An 18,932-nucleotide genomic window follows, 5' to 3' on the forward strand; every position below is an offset into this window, starting at 1 on the left:
TAACGTTAAAAAAAGCCGGTGGCCCAAACCCGGAGAGCTGTAGAGTAAAGTCAGCCCAGGGAGCAAGAAGGCATTGCTGCCTCTATTGGCCCTCTGCTATTGACGCATAAAAAGCCTTAATGGAAATGAATCTTTCAAGGCAACAGCAAAACCTCGCCCAGATATCACAAATGTTGATACTGCAGCGTATTGACCCGTCTGGTTGGCTCACCTCGCAGGTTTTCTATCAGATTTACGTCTGGGGAGGAAATCTCCTCGGAACATGATTGATTCGGTGTCTAGGAACCCAGAGATTTTAGGTCATTATCCTGCTGAAAGCCCCCATGACGACCCGTTTTCTGTTGCCTGGCAGAGACCAGCACATTTACCTCTGATGCCATTCTCACTGACACGGGAAACATCGCAGACCCTCAGCTGTACCCAATAGTGGGTACCGGCTGTTTTTTCCACACAGTCGTCGTTTGGTTAACATCAAACCCATCTGTGATGTTTGCTGCTGAAAAGCTCAATTTTAGTCTTATCTAAACCAAAAGGTTCAGTTAAGCTCCCAGCAGAGCTGATCAAACTCACCAGGTTTACTTTTGTTATGGACACACTGGACTCCTGGCATCTTCCTCGCTGTCTGAGGCGGGAAGGTTCTGATCCAGCTTTGTTTAAATACTGCTTAAATATTTGAATTGTAGCATCTTCTCGGCATTATCTTACCCGAATGGTATGTTCTCCTGTCTTTCCCATTTTGAAGAGCGGCCTAGGTTCCGCTTCAGATCATATTTGTCTTTATTGCATGTTAATGTCAAATTTATTTATATCGACCATAAAAACAAATCAATCAAACCGTTGTTTATGGAGCACGTTACGCGCCCAACGTGACCAAAGTTCTGCACAGGTCTGCAGATTTATGAGAACACAAACAAGCAGCAACCCTGAATGGAAAAAAAATCCCTGCCAGAAACAGTAAATCAGTGAGTAAAAATAAAATACCAACAAAAGTTGACCAAAGTGCATCACAAGTTCACCCAACAACTTGTAATAGAGATGAAATACTAAATGAACAATGCATTACAACCTCTGATTTTAGCACTTTTTTATTGGAAAATGTGCAGATTAGATTTTTTTTGGTCTGTTTTTTTTTGTGATGGCTATTACCTTATAATAATGAACGGACGCTTCCTTTTTCTGCAGAAAAATCCATTTTATGTGAAACCCCGTGTTGCTGTGCACTACTTTGGAGTCAGACACTATGCAGGAGAGGTAACGCCATCACACCTGAGCCTGTGGTGTTTGTACCGTTCTAGACTTTCTGCTTTACTGAGATCAACTGAAAAGAAAAAGAAAAGAGTTACTAATACGCTGATGTAACACTCTGCTGCCACCTGGTGGCTGTGCGCAGGTGGTGTACGACGTGAGGGGGATGCTGGAGAAGAACAGAGACACCTTCAGGGATGACATCCTCAACATGCTGAGAGAAAGCAGGTTGGCTATGAGAGGATTTTTATATTTCTGGCGTTTTTACAGACAGAGAAGATTTTTGTAATGAAAATGATGGTTTGGGTAAACATTCCTATGTCAGTAAATGCTTTTTTTTAAAATGAATTACACATGGTGGCATCTCTAAACTGGCCCTTTGTTCGCCAGGTTGGACTTTGTCTATGATCTGTTTGACCACGTGTTGAGCCGCAACAAGCAGGACACCCTGAAGGGCAGCACCAAGCACAGACGGCCAACCGTCAGCTCCCAGTTTAAGGCAAGTCCATAAGAAGCCGCTCATTCACTGCCGAGTCATCCTTAAGCATGGTTTAAGTTAAAACATTTCACCAGGAACCGCTGGCCAAGATTGGTCTGCTTTCCTTTTGACACCGAGCCGCTGATATTAGGCATGCCACCTGCTTAGGAGTCTTTCAGGAGCAGTTTTTTTTTTTTTTTTCAGGGCCAGGCCGGGTTTCTCCGGGTTTGCTCGACAGTAGGGCCAAACCGAGTGGACCTGAGAGGAGTTTTGACTGTTTTGACTGTTTCAGTTTTGCTTTTCAGTGATTGGCTGAGGGGGGCGAAGAGAAATGAGAAGGTTTTTTTCTCTAAGGAAGTCCAGAAAAACTGAAGCGTGACAACATTAACAAACCAAAAGACAACTGTATTATTTACAAACCACACCTGAAGGGGGGAAAAAAGCAAAAAGGGCTCTTCCGCTTTCTTTTCCCAGACGTGCTGTAACAGATCTGTAGATTTATCCAGGGCAGGCTTTCTCTCATTTTTCACTGAAAGCTGTTCAGTTTTGTCTCTGAAGTGTCCGTCCATCCACTTCATGCGGTAGAAGGCAGCGCCTCTCGGCCTTTCAGACCCATTGAAAGCATCTAGAACTCGGCCAACGCCATAAACTAACAAACTCAAGAATGCCTCGTTTCTGGTAGCTGTACCTGAGAAGCCAATCATCCTCTGCTGAGAAGCAAATAAACCACCAGCCTAATTCATAGTCTGTTTACATGCCTACAAACACCCCAGCTACTGGTTCCACAGGTTCTTTATCCCATTGAGAATTAATTACACCGTCCCTCACATGCTGAAGTCTTGTTGCACACTTTTAGCTCCTTGGTGAGTGATTGGTTGGACATCCATGCAGATTACACAGTTCTTTAATTTGAAGATTAGCATTTTTTGCTAAAGACTATTTTTACGCTTTAACTTTTCTTTAACTTCTGTACTACATGTACATCTAGAAAGTTGCACAGTGTTTTACGTCGCCCTGTAAACTGACTGCTGCCTGTCTTTTTTGGCATGAGCATCAATTAACGCAAACATTTGAGCTAATTGCTGTTTAAACACCTTTTAATGTTTCCAGGAATGTTTGCCGGATACATTCATGTATATGCACAGTGTTTTACATTGTTCCGTAAAATAACTGCTATCTGTGTGTTTTGACTGGAACATTTAAATCTGATGAGATGCTGGAGGCTAAATGCACACTTTTAGCTCCTCAGGAGCCGTTGTCGGTGCCTTCAACTTAATGTTGTGTCTTTATTTGTGTCTGTGTGTTATGTATGTGCGAACCCTGAATTATGGTTAAATAATGATGATAAAATCTCTTAATTCTAGTGGTTTTGTCCTATCTGACTGTATGCTGGACGTAGAGACAGTGAAAACATTACGTCCAGTGCTACTTTTCTAATACATGGAATAAAATCTATTTCTATTTTTTTCCCCTAGGACTCTTTGCACTCTCTGATGGCCACGCTGAGCACGTCCAACCCGTACTTTATACGATGCATCAAACCAAATACGCATAAGGTGAGTGAACGGCGCCTCAGGGCGTCTGCACATGTGATTCTGTACCACACATTCCCATTTCTACCGTCTAGGGCAAATATTAGTGGGTCAGGATGCCACAGGGCTGACAGTCTGTGTGAACAGGGTGTCATTTAGAAATCAAACAGTCTTCCCGCTCCATGGGGTACACATAAAAAAAAAAAATTGTTTGGCTCCTCTGGTGACCTTTAACCTCAGGTTGCTTAGCAACAGGCTGAAGCAGTGAAGCATGAAGGGCTTTAGTAGACAACTGATATCCAGAATGAGGGTTTTTTTCATACACCATCTGCGCTGTGGCTGCTGCTACCGCCTAAGGACAGAAATGCCACTGATTGGAAGCAGCAATGATGCCAAATGATCTGTGACCACCATTAATGCACACGTTACTGGGAGACTACAGCAAGGTGTGGGGGGGGGGGGGAAGCTGTCATCGATGACGGCCCAAAATGTTACCTGCAGACGTAATAAAGGAAACTGCCTGGAGCGGAAAAGACCAACAGACCAGGCGCTACAAGACGTGTTGCACACTGCACTGATACAATTCACACCTAAAAAACATTGTTTTACACACATGCCAATATGTAGAATACATTTTTTTATTCAAGAAATCGCTCACCTTAAACATGTACCATATGTGTAAAAATCCTTAAAAATAATAATACAAATATTTTAAATAAATTATAGTAAATTATGGTTAAATAAGAAATAAATAATACAATTACAAAATAATTATTTAATGATGATAAAAGAAATATTTATTTAAAGAATATTATGTTGAAATAATGTTAATAATAAAATCTTGAAAATTAAATAGAAATATAGTAAGTTAATAAAATAAAATAATTGGCTAATAAATTATGCTTAAGGAAATAATTAAATGTATTATTTTAATATTTTATTTAATTCAAAAAGTGTTTTTGAAAAGAAAAAAATTTAAACAAAATCTCTGATGACATAATGTCATCAGAGCATTCTCAAAGTAAACTCTCCCGAACATTGTTTTATTTTTGTAAATAAGTCAAATAACAAATTACATTTTGTTTCTAAATGAAGAAAGACAGATGATGCCGCAGGACTATCCACGTCCAAAGATGAAGTTGCATGTTGAAATAAATGTCATTTAAAGAAAAAAGGTTAATAACAATACTGGTAAAAATATTGAAAAATAAATAAATAACAGTAAATTAGTAAAATAAAATAGTTGACAAAAATCACGCTTTTAACAATTACATGTAATATTTACCGTTTTAAAATTCTATTTAAAAAGTGTTTCTGAATAAGTATAAGTATAAATAAAATTTTTGACGACATAATGTCCTTAAAAAAATTCTCAGATTAAAATCTCCCTAATCGGTTACATTGAACGTGTAGCATATGTGTAAAAATCATTTAACGGGACAGTTTGTACCTCATTTGGCTTTTATGTAGCAAAAATCCAGTATTGCTTTTATAAACACATATTCTGCCAAAGTGTAATACCATCAAAAATAAAAGCATTCTCATAACTTAGTAGTTTCTAAATACATATGTGGTGGTGCATCCAGTGACGAAATGGTGACAGCATGCGTCACCATTTCTGATTACAGTAGCCTAATGGGGACAAACTTGTCAGTCATACGAGTTTCTGCTATATGAAGACGTGCTGACAGTGGAGGAAGAGAATAAACAAGCAAAGATGACCGAAAGAAAAAGAAGTGACAACTGTTAGAAAATGAGCGTCTATATCGCCACAGCTATTATTACCAGGTGGAGACAATTCATGAGGGAGCGGGAATTTAAAAGGGAAGTGGCTGTTGCAAGCCTCTCTTTTTTTTCTCTTTAATTTAAGAAGCATAAAAACAGGCTGCCCAGCAATGCCATGAAGTGTTTTTATAACTTTTAAAAAATAGAAATGTCCTCAGTTTTTCCTGCAAAGTTTAATTGTCCAGCCTGTTTTATGAAGTGAAACGCAGACATCTGGACCGCTCTTCAGACTGAATGTTAAACAGGCCTGGATGATGACCCTCTGAGTGGAGCTTAATGTAGTGAGGCACCGAGGTGCAGAGCATGTTAGTATCTCCCCTGGGTAAAAACGGGGGTCAGAGTAACACGGCACGTGGCCCCTAAAAGCCCCCAGGAGGGCCCCCTGTCATCTGCCTGTTTGATTCAGAGCAGGTGTCAAAGGAGGAGAAAGGAAGGACAAGAAAGTGGGTGTCCAAGTTAAAAACATTACCAACAGAAGTTCATTGTTAAACATTTAGTGTGTTCGTTATTATCATTATTTTTAGGCTTTTACGAAATGTAAAAAAAAAGCACACCATCAATGGCTAAGCCGTAAGGAGGGGTGTGATCTGAAAGGCACAAATAAGTAAAGCATTGCTTTATTCCTCTTTGCAAAAGGATATTTTGATCTTGGGTTCCGAACAAAAAATGGGAGAAGCTTGGAAACACTGAAAGTTAACCAGTAAAGCAAAGGTCTGGTACAGAGGGAAGTGATGCAGCAGTATGTTTGAAAATAACCAAGAAGAAGATCTGGGCTGTGTCCAGCGGTGCACCGATGGAAATATCAGTACACTGGCAGTAATGATAATATAATAATAATTATAAAATAATAAAATATTCCGGCTGTGTTTATTGAAAAAAGCCACAAAGGATAATTTTGAGTGTTTTCTTTTAAAAGAAATGAGAAACGTTAGTTTGCTGGACGAGCGTCCTCTGGACCGTCCGTCAGAAATGCAGCGTTGCTCTGCCTTCGTGTTTCATTTTGTCTGCAGTTTCAGATGGCGGTGTGTTGTGCACACAAACAGGTGGAAAAACAGAACAACCAAAAAGCCTGTCTGGGTCTGAAAAAGCTGTCAGAAGAGCGGCTGCAGACACTCCTCACCATAGCAACTCCCCTGGTCTGCTGGCAGCTCAGCAGCCTTTGTGTTTCCGTGTGAAGCGACAGTAATAATGACAGATTCTCCCCACCAAGAACAGTCCATCAATTCAATTTGGTTGCTGCTGTCATCGAGGCTCCCGGCGTTAAGCAAAGGAGAAGCTTTTTGCTTTTCAGGCCATAAATACGTAATACAGATACGAGGCAGCTACGATACAGTGAGGCATTTTCAGCAAAATTGACCTGTTATGGCTTAAGCAGAGTATATCTCTTAAAGGAAGCTTCAGTCTTTGCCTTAAGGCTCGGCTTATCTTCTATTAAATCTGTTGTGAAGAGTGCAGTCCAGTCTGCAGTGGTCAGGTGGGGCAGCAGCAGCAGAACCAGGGATGTAAAAAGGTTAACGAAGCTGATAGAGAAAGATGCTTCAGTAGATTCAGGACATCATGGTCAACCCTGAGGTCACAGTAACTCAGGACATCCGCTATTACACACGATAAGGACTCTTACTAAACATGGGTCATAAGAGCCACTGCACCATTTCATTTCCCTTTGAGTTTTCTGTCTATTTCACCTTTTATTTATTTTTGGTTGGACTTTTTTTGGATCCAATTAAATTCATTAAAATTCAGTTTATATTATTTACTAGAAAATGTCGTCTGGAGGCACATTACAAAAAAAATTAATCAATTGAGTCAAATCATAGACATATTTTGAGTCAAATTGATTCTAGGGATTAAACAAAGCAGTCAAATTGAGTTTATTACTCCAGCATGTAACTTGCATTGTGTCAAAGAAATATTCGCTGCAAAAAGGGAAATAAAAGTATGTAAACTTTTCTTAAAATGTGTGTATTTGTCCTTGATTTGAGCAGGTAAGTTGAAATGATCTGCCAATGGAATGAGATTGCTGCACATAAAACAGGAACAACTCATCTCCAGCATCTTATTTCAAGTAAAGTATGTCTAATTATCTCATTTAAGGGGTCAAAATACTCCTTCCGTGGGCAGATCGTCTTATTTAACCGCTCAAACAAATACACTAAAGAAGATGCCCCATAAATATAGAAAGAGAACATAAACAAGCGATGATGCACATAATCCAGAGAAACAAAGTGCTCTGATCTGTTTCATAGCAGATCAGATTGACAACGTTGTTTTAATCTTAATAATGGTACGGCTTATGAAAACCCAAAATTCCTTGTTAAAGAAGCTGCCTGCATCCAAACATATTCATGGAAAATTGTGTGGAAGGAGAAAAGAGTGTGGCAAAAAGACATTTAAATGTGTTGCTGAGTATATTGAATCTATATGAGTGATCCGAAGGGCTGAAATAAACAAACTGATGATATTCTAGTTTATAGATCCACCTGTTATTAACCAGCTAGCATCTGACTTCTCTAACCCCCAGTGGGTCGAGGCAGATGAGCGTTCACACTGAGCCTGGTTCTGGTTCTGCTGGAGGTTCTCCTCCCTGTTAATGGGGAGTTTTCCTCTCCACTGTCGCTTCATGCATGCTCAGTATGAGCATGCATGAAGCATGAAGACTTGATGCAACCTGCTGGGTTTCTTTAGAGAGGAAACTTTCTGACCAACCTGGAGGATCTGCTGCACTGAGTGGAAACGTTTGAATTTAAACAGCCGGCGCAGAGTCCGAACCCCAGAGTCCGAACCCCAGAGTCCGAACCCCAGAGTCCGAACCCCAGAGTCCGACCCTGCCGGTGGCCGGTGGCCGGCGCAGATCAGCCCCAGCAGGAGATGCGTAGCCATGCCAACCGTGCCCCCCCCCCCCCTCACTCCCTCCACACGTTGCAGAGGGGAGTGGAGTTGTGGGTCTGAAAGCCTTTGTCTGAGTCTGTGGCGGATGAATGTGTGCGAGAGAGTCCGCGTTGCCGGAGGAGCGGATAAACGGCAGCTTTGGGAAGTTTGGCCGCTTGTTTTTCTGATCTGGTGGAGGAAGAAATCCTGCAGGGGAGCTAAGCAGGAAGCCGGGATGCAAGGTGAGAGCGGAGTTCCTGTAAAGGCATGCTTTTTCTGCATGTGCTTTTAAATGTACAGCTGTGGGGTGAGAAGTGAGAGGAGGCTGTTTTTAGGACCCAGGCACAAGGCAGGAGTCTGACTCTGTCTGGAAAGGCTGCTGGAGATGAAATCTGCAGGCTTTTTAAGAAGGAAAATGTGAACTTTGATGCGTCCAAAGCGGTAACTCCATAACTTGCTCACTCACCTGTTAACGCAGCGCTGCTTGAAACGGTGAACGTCCGCCTTAAATCCACCCTGTAGTTTTGTGCTGGGAACTGAAGAGAAGCTGCAGCGGTGAAACTTTAAAAATGTTCTCTCTTTGGTTCCTCCTCTGACATTCATAACGCATTTCTCTGGCCACGGCCCTGATGATCATCCCTGTCTGTCTTCTTGCACTGCAAAAACGGATCTAAAAATAAGTAAAATGTTCTTAAAATTAGTGTATTTATCCTTGATTTGAGCAGGTAAATAAGATTATCTGCCAATGGAATGAGTATTTTGACCCCTAAAATAAGATAATTAGACATCCTGCACTTGAAATAAGATGATTGAGATTAATTGTTCCTATTTTAAGTGCAAAATTCTTATTCCATTGGCAAATCATCTTATTTACCTGCTCAAATCAAGGACAAATACACAGATTTTAAGAACATTTTACTTATTTCTAGTTCCGTTTTTGCAGTGTGGCTAATGGAACATGAAGGCTGTCATTAGTTAATGATGGATGGTGGCTCCTGATGGTTGAGACGACGGCAGAGAGCTTATCTTTGTGACTGTTATCAGGACGTGAAGTTAATGAGTGTAGATGGAGCGTTCAGATATGAAAGTAGTATCTGCAGCATAATAATAACCATAATTCTCTTTATCTGTCATTGCAACATAGGCAAGGCAAGGCAAATTTATTTATATAGCACAATTCAGTACAAGACAATACAAAGTGCTTTACTTGATTAAGATATAGCAAAATAATAAAATGTAGATAGAAAATAGAATAAAAGCAAGTAGGGATAGAATGTAGTAACAAAAAAGAACATTAAAAACAATATCCATACATTCCACCTGAGGAGCATTCTGCTCTAACCACCGGCCACCACTCCCCCATCCATCCATCTATCTGTTCATCAATCTATTTGTCCATCCAGCCATCCGTCCATCCATGTATCTGTCCATCCAGCCTTCTGTCCATCCGTCCATCCATCCATCCATCCATCTATCCATCCATCCATCCATCCATCCATCCATCCATCCATCATTCATCCATCTATCCGTCCGTCCATCCATTTGTCCGTCTGTCCATCCATCCATCCATCCATCTATCCATCCATCCATCTATCCATCCATTCATCCATCCATCATTCATCCATCCATCCATCAATCCATCCATCTATCCGTCCAGCCTTCTGTCCATCCATCCATCCATCCATTCATTCATCCATCCATCCATCCATCCACCCATCATCATTCATCCATCCATCCATCCATCCATCCATCTATCCATCCATCCATCTATCCATCCATTCATCCATCCGTCCATCCATGTATCCATCCATCCATCTATCCATCCATCCATCTATCCATCCATTCATCCATCCATCCATCATTCATCCATCCATCCATCAATCCATCCATCTATCCGTCCAGCCTTCTGTCCATCCATCCATCCATCCATCCATCCATCCATCCATCCATCCATCCATCCATCCATCATTCATCCATCCATCCATCCATCATCCAACATCCATCCATTCATCCATCCATCCATCCATCCATCATTTATTCTATCCATCCATCTATCCATCCATCCATCTATCCATCCATCCATCCATTCATCCATCCATCCATCATCCATCCATCATTCATCCATCCATCCATCCATCATTAGTACCCAGCTATTATTAATATAGGACAATCATAAGTATTAACAGCAACAAATTAAGTTTCTGCTCTCCAGGACACTTAGATGTTCTGTTTTAATGTTAATATTGTGTTTTGTGTCACTGCTGTAAATAAAATCCAATCCTTCTTCATCCTGAGTCCGCCTTAAATCTGACAGAGGCAGAGATTTGGTTTATCTGCGCAGCGCCGTTGTTTCAGGGATCCCCTCCAGGAGCTGGGAGTGATAACCCTCCCTGGATCCCACGGTCCAGGTGGGACCCGGATGCTGCAGAGCAAACGTTCTCCTCACAGACGGGAGGCGCTCAGATTTAAATCCTCTGGGTTCTGGGGTTTAAACTAGGACCAGTTGTTGGTTCCCCTTGGAAAAGTCATCTCTAATACCGTAAAACGTAAAGCTAGCACAATGTGGCTGCATATTAAAGATCTGAGAGGAAATATTTCATGTTTGTTTGATCGTAATATTTTCATTATAATTCTAGAACTTAGACTATTTTAAGTATTTAAAACATTTTTAAATTGAATTGAAAAGAAAATTTGGATAGTTTTATGGCATTTTCCGTTGGGAAGGCAAATGATTTAATTGGATAATTAGCGACATGTTAGACTAAAGAGTAACTGCAGACTCAGAGCAGGAACCTGAAGGGTTGCAATAACACTTGCATCAACATCTGCAGATCCTTCTGTGGGTCATGCTTGTTTTATAAAGCTTTGATCCAGTTACCTTATCTGCAGCATGTAGAAGACATTATTGCATTAATTAACCTTTAATTGAACCTGATTGTGAGCTAGATGGATTTTCAGTTCAGTGGAAGCATATTTTTGATTTATTTTTTCCCCCACGAGACAGCGTGAACTTTGTCAATCTCAGGAAGGGCGACTGAAATGCGGCTCTTTGAAATGTCAGGAGATAATTAGATTTCTTTAACATGCCAACGCTTCCTGTTATCTCATCAGTGAATTATTGGAAGGCTTTGAGTAGCAGAGAGACAGCAGCTGACACTCAGACGCAGCAGAGCGCACATCTCGCAGGCCTGCAGCTAGCCACTTATTGGAGCTGAATGATGGACAGCTAATCCGCAGTTTGGTTGTCCCCCCACGCTTTTCCACCCAACCCCCTCAGGAGCGGACCGCCACGCCCCCGTTTGTACCGCTGAATGCACGGATCTCTGAATCTTTTTCTTTTTCTCTGCTGAAAAGTCGGGCTGAGAGGCCATTGTTGTTCTCTCCTTCCTGATCGCTTCATCCTATAGCAGAAAAACACTGCAAACCAACCAGCGGCTGTTTTAAATCTGCTGTTTTTAGTTAATTACAAGGAGTAAAATAAAATAAATAGATTTTTTTAATAAGGTTTATCCGGTTGAAGTTTTTAGGATTCTTAATAAAATGTGATTAAAAAGAAATAAATGGCTTTACAGTGTTTTCAGGTAAACATTTCAAATCATTAAATTTCTATTGGATGTGTTAAATTGAACAAAGTTGAGTTCTCTTCTCTTTTAAAGTGATTTAGTCTTTTATCTAAATGTATCATTTTTGTATAGAATCATAAAAACCTTCCCCTGCAGATGCATAATTCACTCCCTGCTACTGTTTATAAGTTTCACTCACTAGTGGAGAAATATGAGCGCCCTCTGCAGAACCCTTTAAATCGTTTAAGGTCTGTAAAAACAGCCAGCATCCTCTTCATTGGATCAGTTTGTTTTAATGTAAATAATGAAAATATTGTAGACAAATACACAGTTTCCACACATTATCCCCTATTTTGTTCTCTAGAAGTTGTATTTCTGCGTCCATCCTCATTACGGTCTGTAGTTTCTGCAGGTTCCATCTTTACAGCCTGAGCGCACGGATCCGTTCAGCACCTTTTCTATATTTTCTGCTAAAAAGGACCGAGAACTTTTGAGTCGGGGGGAAAAGCGTGGCTCGTTATTTTTAAGAGGGGACGGATCCCCGGCTGTCGGCGGAGCAGAGAGAGGAAACGGCTGCAGGATCTTCCTGACACCGCTCGCCTTTGTGCGGCTGCATCCACGTCCGTATGCAAATGCTAATTATGCTAATGCTGTGTCCTCTCTGCTGGCCGGTGGCTTTAAAGGCCTCCTTTCAGTCGCTCAGGGAGGATCTGCTGCTGCCTTCTTCCAGACAACTCTAATGGGCCATCGGCTGAATAAAGGGGGCATTACGAGTGGGAATGAAAGCTCCCACTTATAGGGAGGCCCCCCCCCCACTGACGCCCACCGAGGTTGCAGGGTGACAAGGGTCTCTCCTACTGAATGCAGTCCTGTTAGTGGTGACGGAGTCTCTGTGTTTGCTGCTCACACCATGAAGCCTCCAGTGGTTGGTGTGAAGCTTTGACTTTAGATTGAGCTGCAGATCCAAGCCTGCTCCTAATGCTTGTTGTTTTTTTTGGCTCCTGCAGCACCAACAGTTGCATTTCATCTCCGTTTCTTCGCAGTAGCGCTCATCCTGATAATACCCCTGGTAGCACAATGCGTTGAGTCAAGCCAGACCTCCAGAATCAACGACCGTGGAAATGACATCAGACTGTGGGCTGAGAAGGTCAAACAGTAACGAGCGTTATGGATCGGTCGGTAATGCTGTTACGCTGTGATGGGGGGGGAATAACATCAATAGTCAGGTCCGGTTAGATAAGAGCACGCAGACGATGGATTCCCGTTGTACAGACAGGAGCCTGGAGTATGTTGGTTAATCTCTGGAATGATGTTGGTCTCTGTCTCCCACACAGATGCCTGACCACTTCGACCAGACGGTGGTTCTGAACCAGCTCAGGTACTCCGGCATGCTGGAAACGGTCAAGATCAGACGCACCGGGTTCCCGGTCCGCAGGTCGTTCCAGGACTTCTGCTCCAGGTTTGCACCAGTCTGACTGAAGGGGAGCTGGCAGGTTCCAGACAGACAGCTGGACACGGGCACCATCAGGTTCTGGTCTGCAGCAGCAGCGCTGTAGACAGAACTGCACTGCAAAAACGGAACTAAAAATAAGTCACATTTTCTTGATCTTATTGTATTTATCCTTGATTTGAGCAGGTAAATAACATGATCTGCCAATGGAATAAGTATTCTGATCCCTAAAATAGGATAATTAGATTTCCTGCACTCAAAATAAGATGACGGAGATGAGTTGTTCCCATTTTAAGTGCAAAAATCTTATTCCATTGGCAGATCTTATTTGCATTGCTTAAATCAAGGACAAATACACTAATTTTAAGAAAATTCAACTTATTTTTTTTACTTAGTTTTGTTTTTGCAGTGTGGATTCACCGCATGGATGTCACGGAAAAGATGTAGAAATGAAACATCCACAGAAAATGTTCACTTAGAGCCAATGGGCTTTTCCACCAGGGCAGTGTGTTGTCGTTTGTAGCCGTGTCTTTATGTAGCTGGAAACATCTCTGCTGCTTTCCCAGCTGCCGTCACCGTTCCTGTGCACCTGTGACCTCTGCACTGCAAAATGGACGTGTTTGTCCTTGATTTGAGCAGGTGAATAAGATTGTTTGCCAATGGAATGAGTATTTTTACCCCTAAAATAAGATAATTAGATATACTTCACTTGAAATAAGATGATTGAGATGAATTGTTCCTATTTTAAGTGCAGAAAATCTAATTCCATTGGCAAAAAATCTTTTTTACCTGCTCCAATCAAGGAAAAATACTCTAATTTCAAGAAATTATTTCTTATTTTGAGTTCTATTTTTGCAGTGTGATTTAGTTTATAAACAGAGCCGAGTTATATATATATATATATATTCACTGGATTAGAATATTAAGTGAATCAGTTCACTGAGTGAAACACGTCATATAGATCAATTACACACCGACTGCTGTTTTTAAGCCTTTTATATTGTTAAATATGAGGATTTTCTGCTTATAGCTACTGAAAATAGAACATTTAAGATTATAGCTTTCCATCAGACTAATGAAAAAAACAAAAACGTTTCATACCCAGATATGGGTTTAATGAAAAGTATGTAAATAAATATAAATAAATGTTGGATGTTCTGTTTTTTAGCTTCTGCGTGTTTGGAAAAAAAACGCAAATTTTTTTTTAATGAAACTTAAGGAGCAGGGTGTTTAGCTAATAAGGACCATTTACGGGAGAGAAGCTGCTGCTGCTTAGACCAACCTTCTGCTCTTCTTCAGGTACAAGGTGCTGATGCGGGGCGTTCTGGATCCAGACGACCACAGGGGGCGCTGCAAGCAGCTGCTGCACCTCTACGACAGCAGCGCTGCTGATTGGCAGCTGGGCAAGACCAAAGTAAGGCCTGAAGTTTCTGTTTTTAGACTCTTTCTGGTCATTTCCCGTTGTTACGTCATTCTCAGATAAATAGATCATTAAATTGAGATTTTTTTACTGTCGTTTTGAGCTGAAATTGAAAGTTTTTTTTAAATATAAAAAGGATTTTATTGTTTCTTAAAGAAAGCCGAACAAGCATAAAATGGTTCAGTGGATTAAAAACAACGGCAGAGGAATGGTGTTTAAGTCTCCCTGGGCCTATTAGAGACGAACTGCAGCCAGAAAATGAATTTTCTCAAAGCATTTCTCTGCAGATTTGCATTTCCTGCCTATCAGCCGTCAGCTCCATCCCCTGTGCTCGGTGGTCTGCTGTGTAATCGACTCTTCGCTGTCAGACCCTGAGCTCCAGCAGCCTTTTTTGCCTCCGGCTAACAGCGGTGGAAACGTTTTCTCCCCGCTAACGCAGAACATGATTTGAAGCAGACCCTGGAGAGAGGTGCCAATCCTTTCTGGCTTCTCTCTGCCTCCCTCAAGGCTTAATTTGGCCTCATACATGTCCCACAAATTCAGCTCGCTGAAATCCTTCACAGCCACTGTGTGTGTGTGTGTGTGTGTGTGTGTGTGTGTGTGAATAATGGAGGTCACTGAACGTGACAGTTACTGGATCCACTCCTCACTCTCTGCCTCCACCCCACCGGATCAGGAGGAAGCGCCGCTGCCAGCGCGTGCGGCTCGGTGTGTCGCAGAGTGTTTGTGTGAAGGCGTCAGGAAAGCGACAGATGGTGGACACAGACCACCGGGCGCAGCATGACCGAAGGACGCTGCGGGAGGTGCTGAGGGGAAACCGCGCGTGGACGTTTGCATGTTTGTGTTCTTTCAGAGCAGAAACACGAAGAACTGAAACAAAAACACGGTTCTTTAAAATAAATGGAAATGGATCCATCTATCCTTCCTTCTATCCAATCAGCCGTCCGTCTAACCATTTATCCATCCACAGAGAGAGGCGGAGGAGCCAAACATTTTACTTAAGTTAGAATAGCATTACTTCATCACATTTTTATTCAAGTAAAAGTAAAAAGTAGTCAGCCAAGAAATCACTCAAGAGTAAAAAAGTATTCAGTAAGAAGTGACAGCTGATTTTGAATTTAATATTTAAAAAATCTTGTAATCAGACAGACAAAAAAATAAGGTTATGTGCAAATTCTGGTATTTTAAAGACAAAAATAAAAATAAAATAAAGGCAGAAGAAACTTTTCTAAATTATTTTGTTTCAACATTAACCATGAAAGCAATACTTACAGCATTGAATGTATATACAGTGTGTTAGAACAGTGCAAAGTACTTCCAGTAACAATATCTATTATTTACTGTACATTTTCTGACCTCCAAATGTCTCAATGAGCTCAGCAGATAGGAAATAACATTAAATAACAAAGCTGGTGTATAAACAAGAAGTCTCACTTTAGCATAAACTCTAGGTTTTTGTCTCTCTTGTGCATTTTTGGTTAAAACAAGTTTGTTCTTTATCCATGAAGTTACTCAGAGTAGCCAGAAATTTTACTTAAGTAAGAGTACAGTAGTACAGTCTTAAGTACAGTCTATCAGCCGCTGGGGGGAAGGATCTGCGATAACGCTCCTCTGTGCGCCTGGGATGGAGCCGCCCACCCAGGAAGCTGTGAAAGTCAGAGCCAACATGGCTGCCAACCCCCTAAAGTATTCAGGTTCTGTCTTTTTGCAGTTTCAGGGTTCATCCATCAGTTTTGGATGAATATGGTTGTAAATGGAAAAAAGAATGGAATTAAGGCTCACGGTTTTAGGCATGAGAGCCAGCGCTCATATGTCACCTGACTTGGTGTGGCGGGTGTCCGGCCTCCAGCTGTGCCGCTGAACATCAGGCCTCGCTACACTTGCCTGTAAGCCGTTAAATCACTCCAACGAGCCTCTGAGGGATTCGTCCTCTTTGTCCCGCTGGGAGATTTACAGTGAGCCGCTCCTGCCGCTCCTTTTCAGTCGGCACATGTCCCGACCGTCGCCTCCGACGTATTCTTTGTGCTTTTTGGAGCCTGACAGCTGATCTGCTGGATGGGATGCGGCTCCGCGTGCCGCTGCTCGGGCTCTGCTCCCTCTGAGGGCCTGACCTGCGACAGCGGCGGCCCCCGCTCAGCGAGAATCAGAAGGCAGCCATGCTTAGCAAAGCTTTTTGTTGTGCTAATTAACACAGTAATGAAGCAAAAGAAAAGGGCTTTTCTGTTTAGCCCATCAGGATGCAAATGTGTGCAGTGGTACACAGAGGCTGGATGTTCTGAGCGTGTTGATCCGTGTTTTAAACTTTAAACCGGGTGGGTTTGTGTGCTGTGCATGTTGGCTTTGGTGCTTAATTAGCTTCGTTTGCGTGTTCGACTTCCCGTCTAATAAGCATCCTGCACAGAAATACGTTTGTTTTTTGGATGCAGCGCTCTTGTTGAGCCTTTTGTGCGTTCATGCTTCCCTTTTTAATAAACTTGGCTTATTTACAAAGGAATGAACAGCGCTGTGGCAAAATGAAAGCAGGAAGGCAGAGAACGGGGGTCTAAACTGACCCAGAACCGTCCGATTACCCCTCTGGACTGTCCTGCGGCAGCTCCACTGTGGCTTTTAGGTTGGCCCAGTTGCCTCCCAGCAGGAAGTGTGTGGAGTCGGCATGTTTTCCCTCTACCTACACGGCTACTGTCGTTTCGTGATTGGGTCCTGTCAGGTTCGTTGGCTCTTCAGGGTGGAGCTACTCGGCTGGTAGAAGCTTCTTTTCAGCCTGACTCTGAGAAACCCGCTTTCCTCTCGCCGTGCTCCGGCATGTGATGCAGAAGTTAATTAACCCGCGTGTAGGTGCCATCCAGACGAGGCGACATCCCCTCGTAAAATCTCGTTAGTGCCTCGGCTCGGCCGATGTCGTTCAACAGGAGGAACGTGCTCCTGTGATATTTCCCCCGCCGTATCGGTCCCCAGAGGCCGTGTCCCTCGTCTCATTTTCCTCCCTCCCTAATCGGATTAACCTCGGCATCCCCAGCGGGCCCAGTTTCTCTATCGATGACCGACAGCTTGGCTCATAAAGCGGCCAGCTGCCCTGAAGGCCTGCAGGGTCGGCCTTTTCACACAGAGCCGCAGCAGAAAAGTCTCACAGCGCTAATCTGCAGACTTTAGTTGTTCTGGATCTGATTTACGTCAAACGCCTTGTTCAGCTCCGTTGTTTTCTTTCTTTATTATTATTATAATTCTGCTGGATTTTAAATGTGTTATTCATGGTCTGGTGCATAAAAAGCAGCGTTTTGAACAGAGGATTCAATTAGTCAGTGATTCTTTTTTTTTAAAGACATGCAGCCGGCCGAGTTTTCATCTTCTGTATCATCCGTCTGGCAGCTTTTCACAGTAAAAGTGCAGATTTTATCAAACATTTGTGGGAACCGGGAGAAGAACATCACTTCTCCATAAGTTGCTGAGACCAAGCCGGGTTAGAAGGTTCTCTGCAACGTGGGTTTACGTTACCGTTCATTAAACATCTCCAGGGTATAGAAATGAAACGTGTACGCGTAGAAAATCTCTCGACTTGTTGAATTGTTGCTCCAGTCTGGAGGTTACGGGCACTCATCACGGGCTTTCATGTTTGGAAAGATTTGAGCTTGTAGAATTTCACATCAAGGCTCATATAAGTGCATACCCTCCCAACACCACCTGGTTAAATGTCCTTCGTTTGGCTACACATCACTGAGGTTCTGGCTCGGTTCTGGTTCGGTATTTGATGGAATTCAGCTAAACTGGTTGTTTTTCTGGCTAGGACGCAGCTTTAAGTGTAACTGAGGTCAAAGTTTCCCAACATCCTACCGTTTGCTTCCTTTATTAAAGGTATACTATGCAACCGGGGTTGATTTTCCAGCGAGGCTCCCCCCAGAGGGCGAAAGTAAAAGTGCACTGTCATAAAGATGCTCAGCTGTTCTGGTTTCTCCGTCAAGCCAGGCGCGGTTGTTTTGAGCTTAGCAGACAGGCGAACGCAACGAAAAGTGGAAAAAACGGCAGAACAAACAATGACTAACACAGTGAAAGTATGAACATCAAGCTTCCCGCAGCGCTATCTTGGCGAGGCGGCCGCGGTAGCGTCTCGCCAACATTCAAAAAAAAAAAAAAAAAATAATAATAATAATAATAATAAAACTCGATATGCTTGCATGTTTATTTGACGTTAACACGCGTTTCTTTGTTGTTGCTTTCGCGCGTGCATATAGTGAATGGCAGGGCAAAAACACATGGAGTTCTCGCAGTAAAGCAAGACCGACTCTCACGGTGCACGAGACTTCTGAGCCTGTGTGTGCGGGCCGAGGGCTCCTGCAATTGCAAGTACAGTATTTCCCCCACAGACCACCAGGGCGGCCGAGAAAACCTTAGTTCCACCTGAAATGATTCATTTAATCATCCAAAACGGTATGGAACACATTAATTAACTGAAAAATGTTGCACAGTATGCCTTTAAGCACAAAGGAGCTGAGAAGTCTGCTTGGGATTGTTGACCCTTTAAGCACCCAGTTATGTCCAAGATTCAACCATCTAGCTTCTGATTGGAGGGGAAGTTATCGAGTCTGGAGGTGGTTGA

General features: G+C 42.5%; 1 protein-coding gene across 1 annotated transcript in view; it reads left to right on the forward strand.

The window, feature by feature from the left end:
* The window catches only part of myo10 (myosin X), a gene marked incomplete at its 5' end in the record, with an annotated part of 90,844 nt that overhangs the window by 54,405 nt on the left and 17,507 nt on the right, over positions 1–18,932 (forward strand). The window contains 6 exons of the mRNA XM_036131219.1: positions 1,183–1,251; positions 1,391–1,473; positions 1,636–1,744; positions 3,199–3,279; positions 12,806–12,930; positions 14,221–14,335. Of these exons, the coding sequence (XP_035987112.1) occupies positions 1,183–1,251; positions 1,391–1,473; positions 1,636–1,744; positions 3,199–3,279; positions 12,806–12,930; positions 14,221–14,335 (582 nt within the window). The remainder of the gene's footprint in view (positions 1–1,182; positions 1,252–1,390; positions 1,474–1,635; positions 1,745–3,198; positions 3,280–12,805; positions 12,931–14,220; positions 14,336–18,932) is intronic.

The sequence above is a fragment of the Fundulus heteroclitus genome, unplaced genomic scaffold, assembly GCF_011125445.2.
Source record: "Fundulus heteroclitus isolate FHET01 unplaced genomic scaffold, MU-UCD_Fhet_4.1 scaffold_42, whole genome shotgun sequence".
In the NCBI taxonomy this organism is placed as follows: domain Eukaryota; kingdom Metazoa; phylum Chordata; class Actinopteri; order Cyprinodontiformes; family Fundulidae; genus Fundulus; species Fundulus heteroclitus.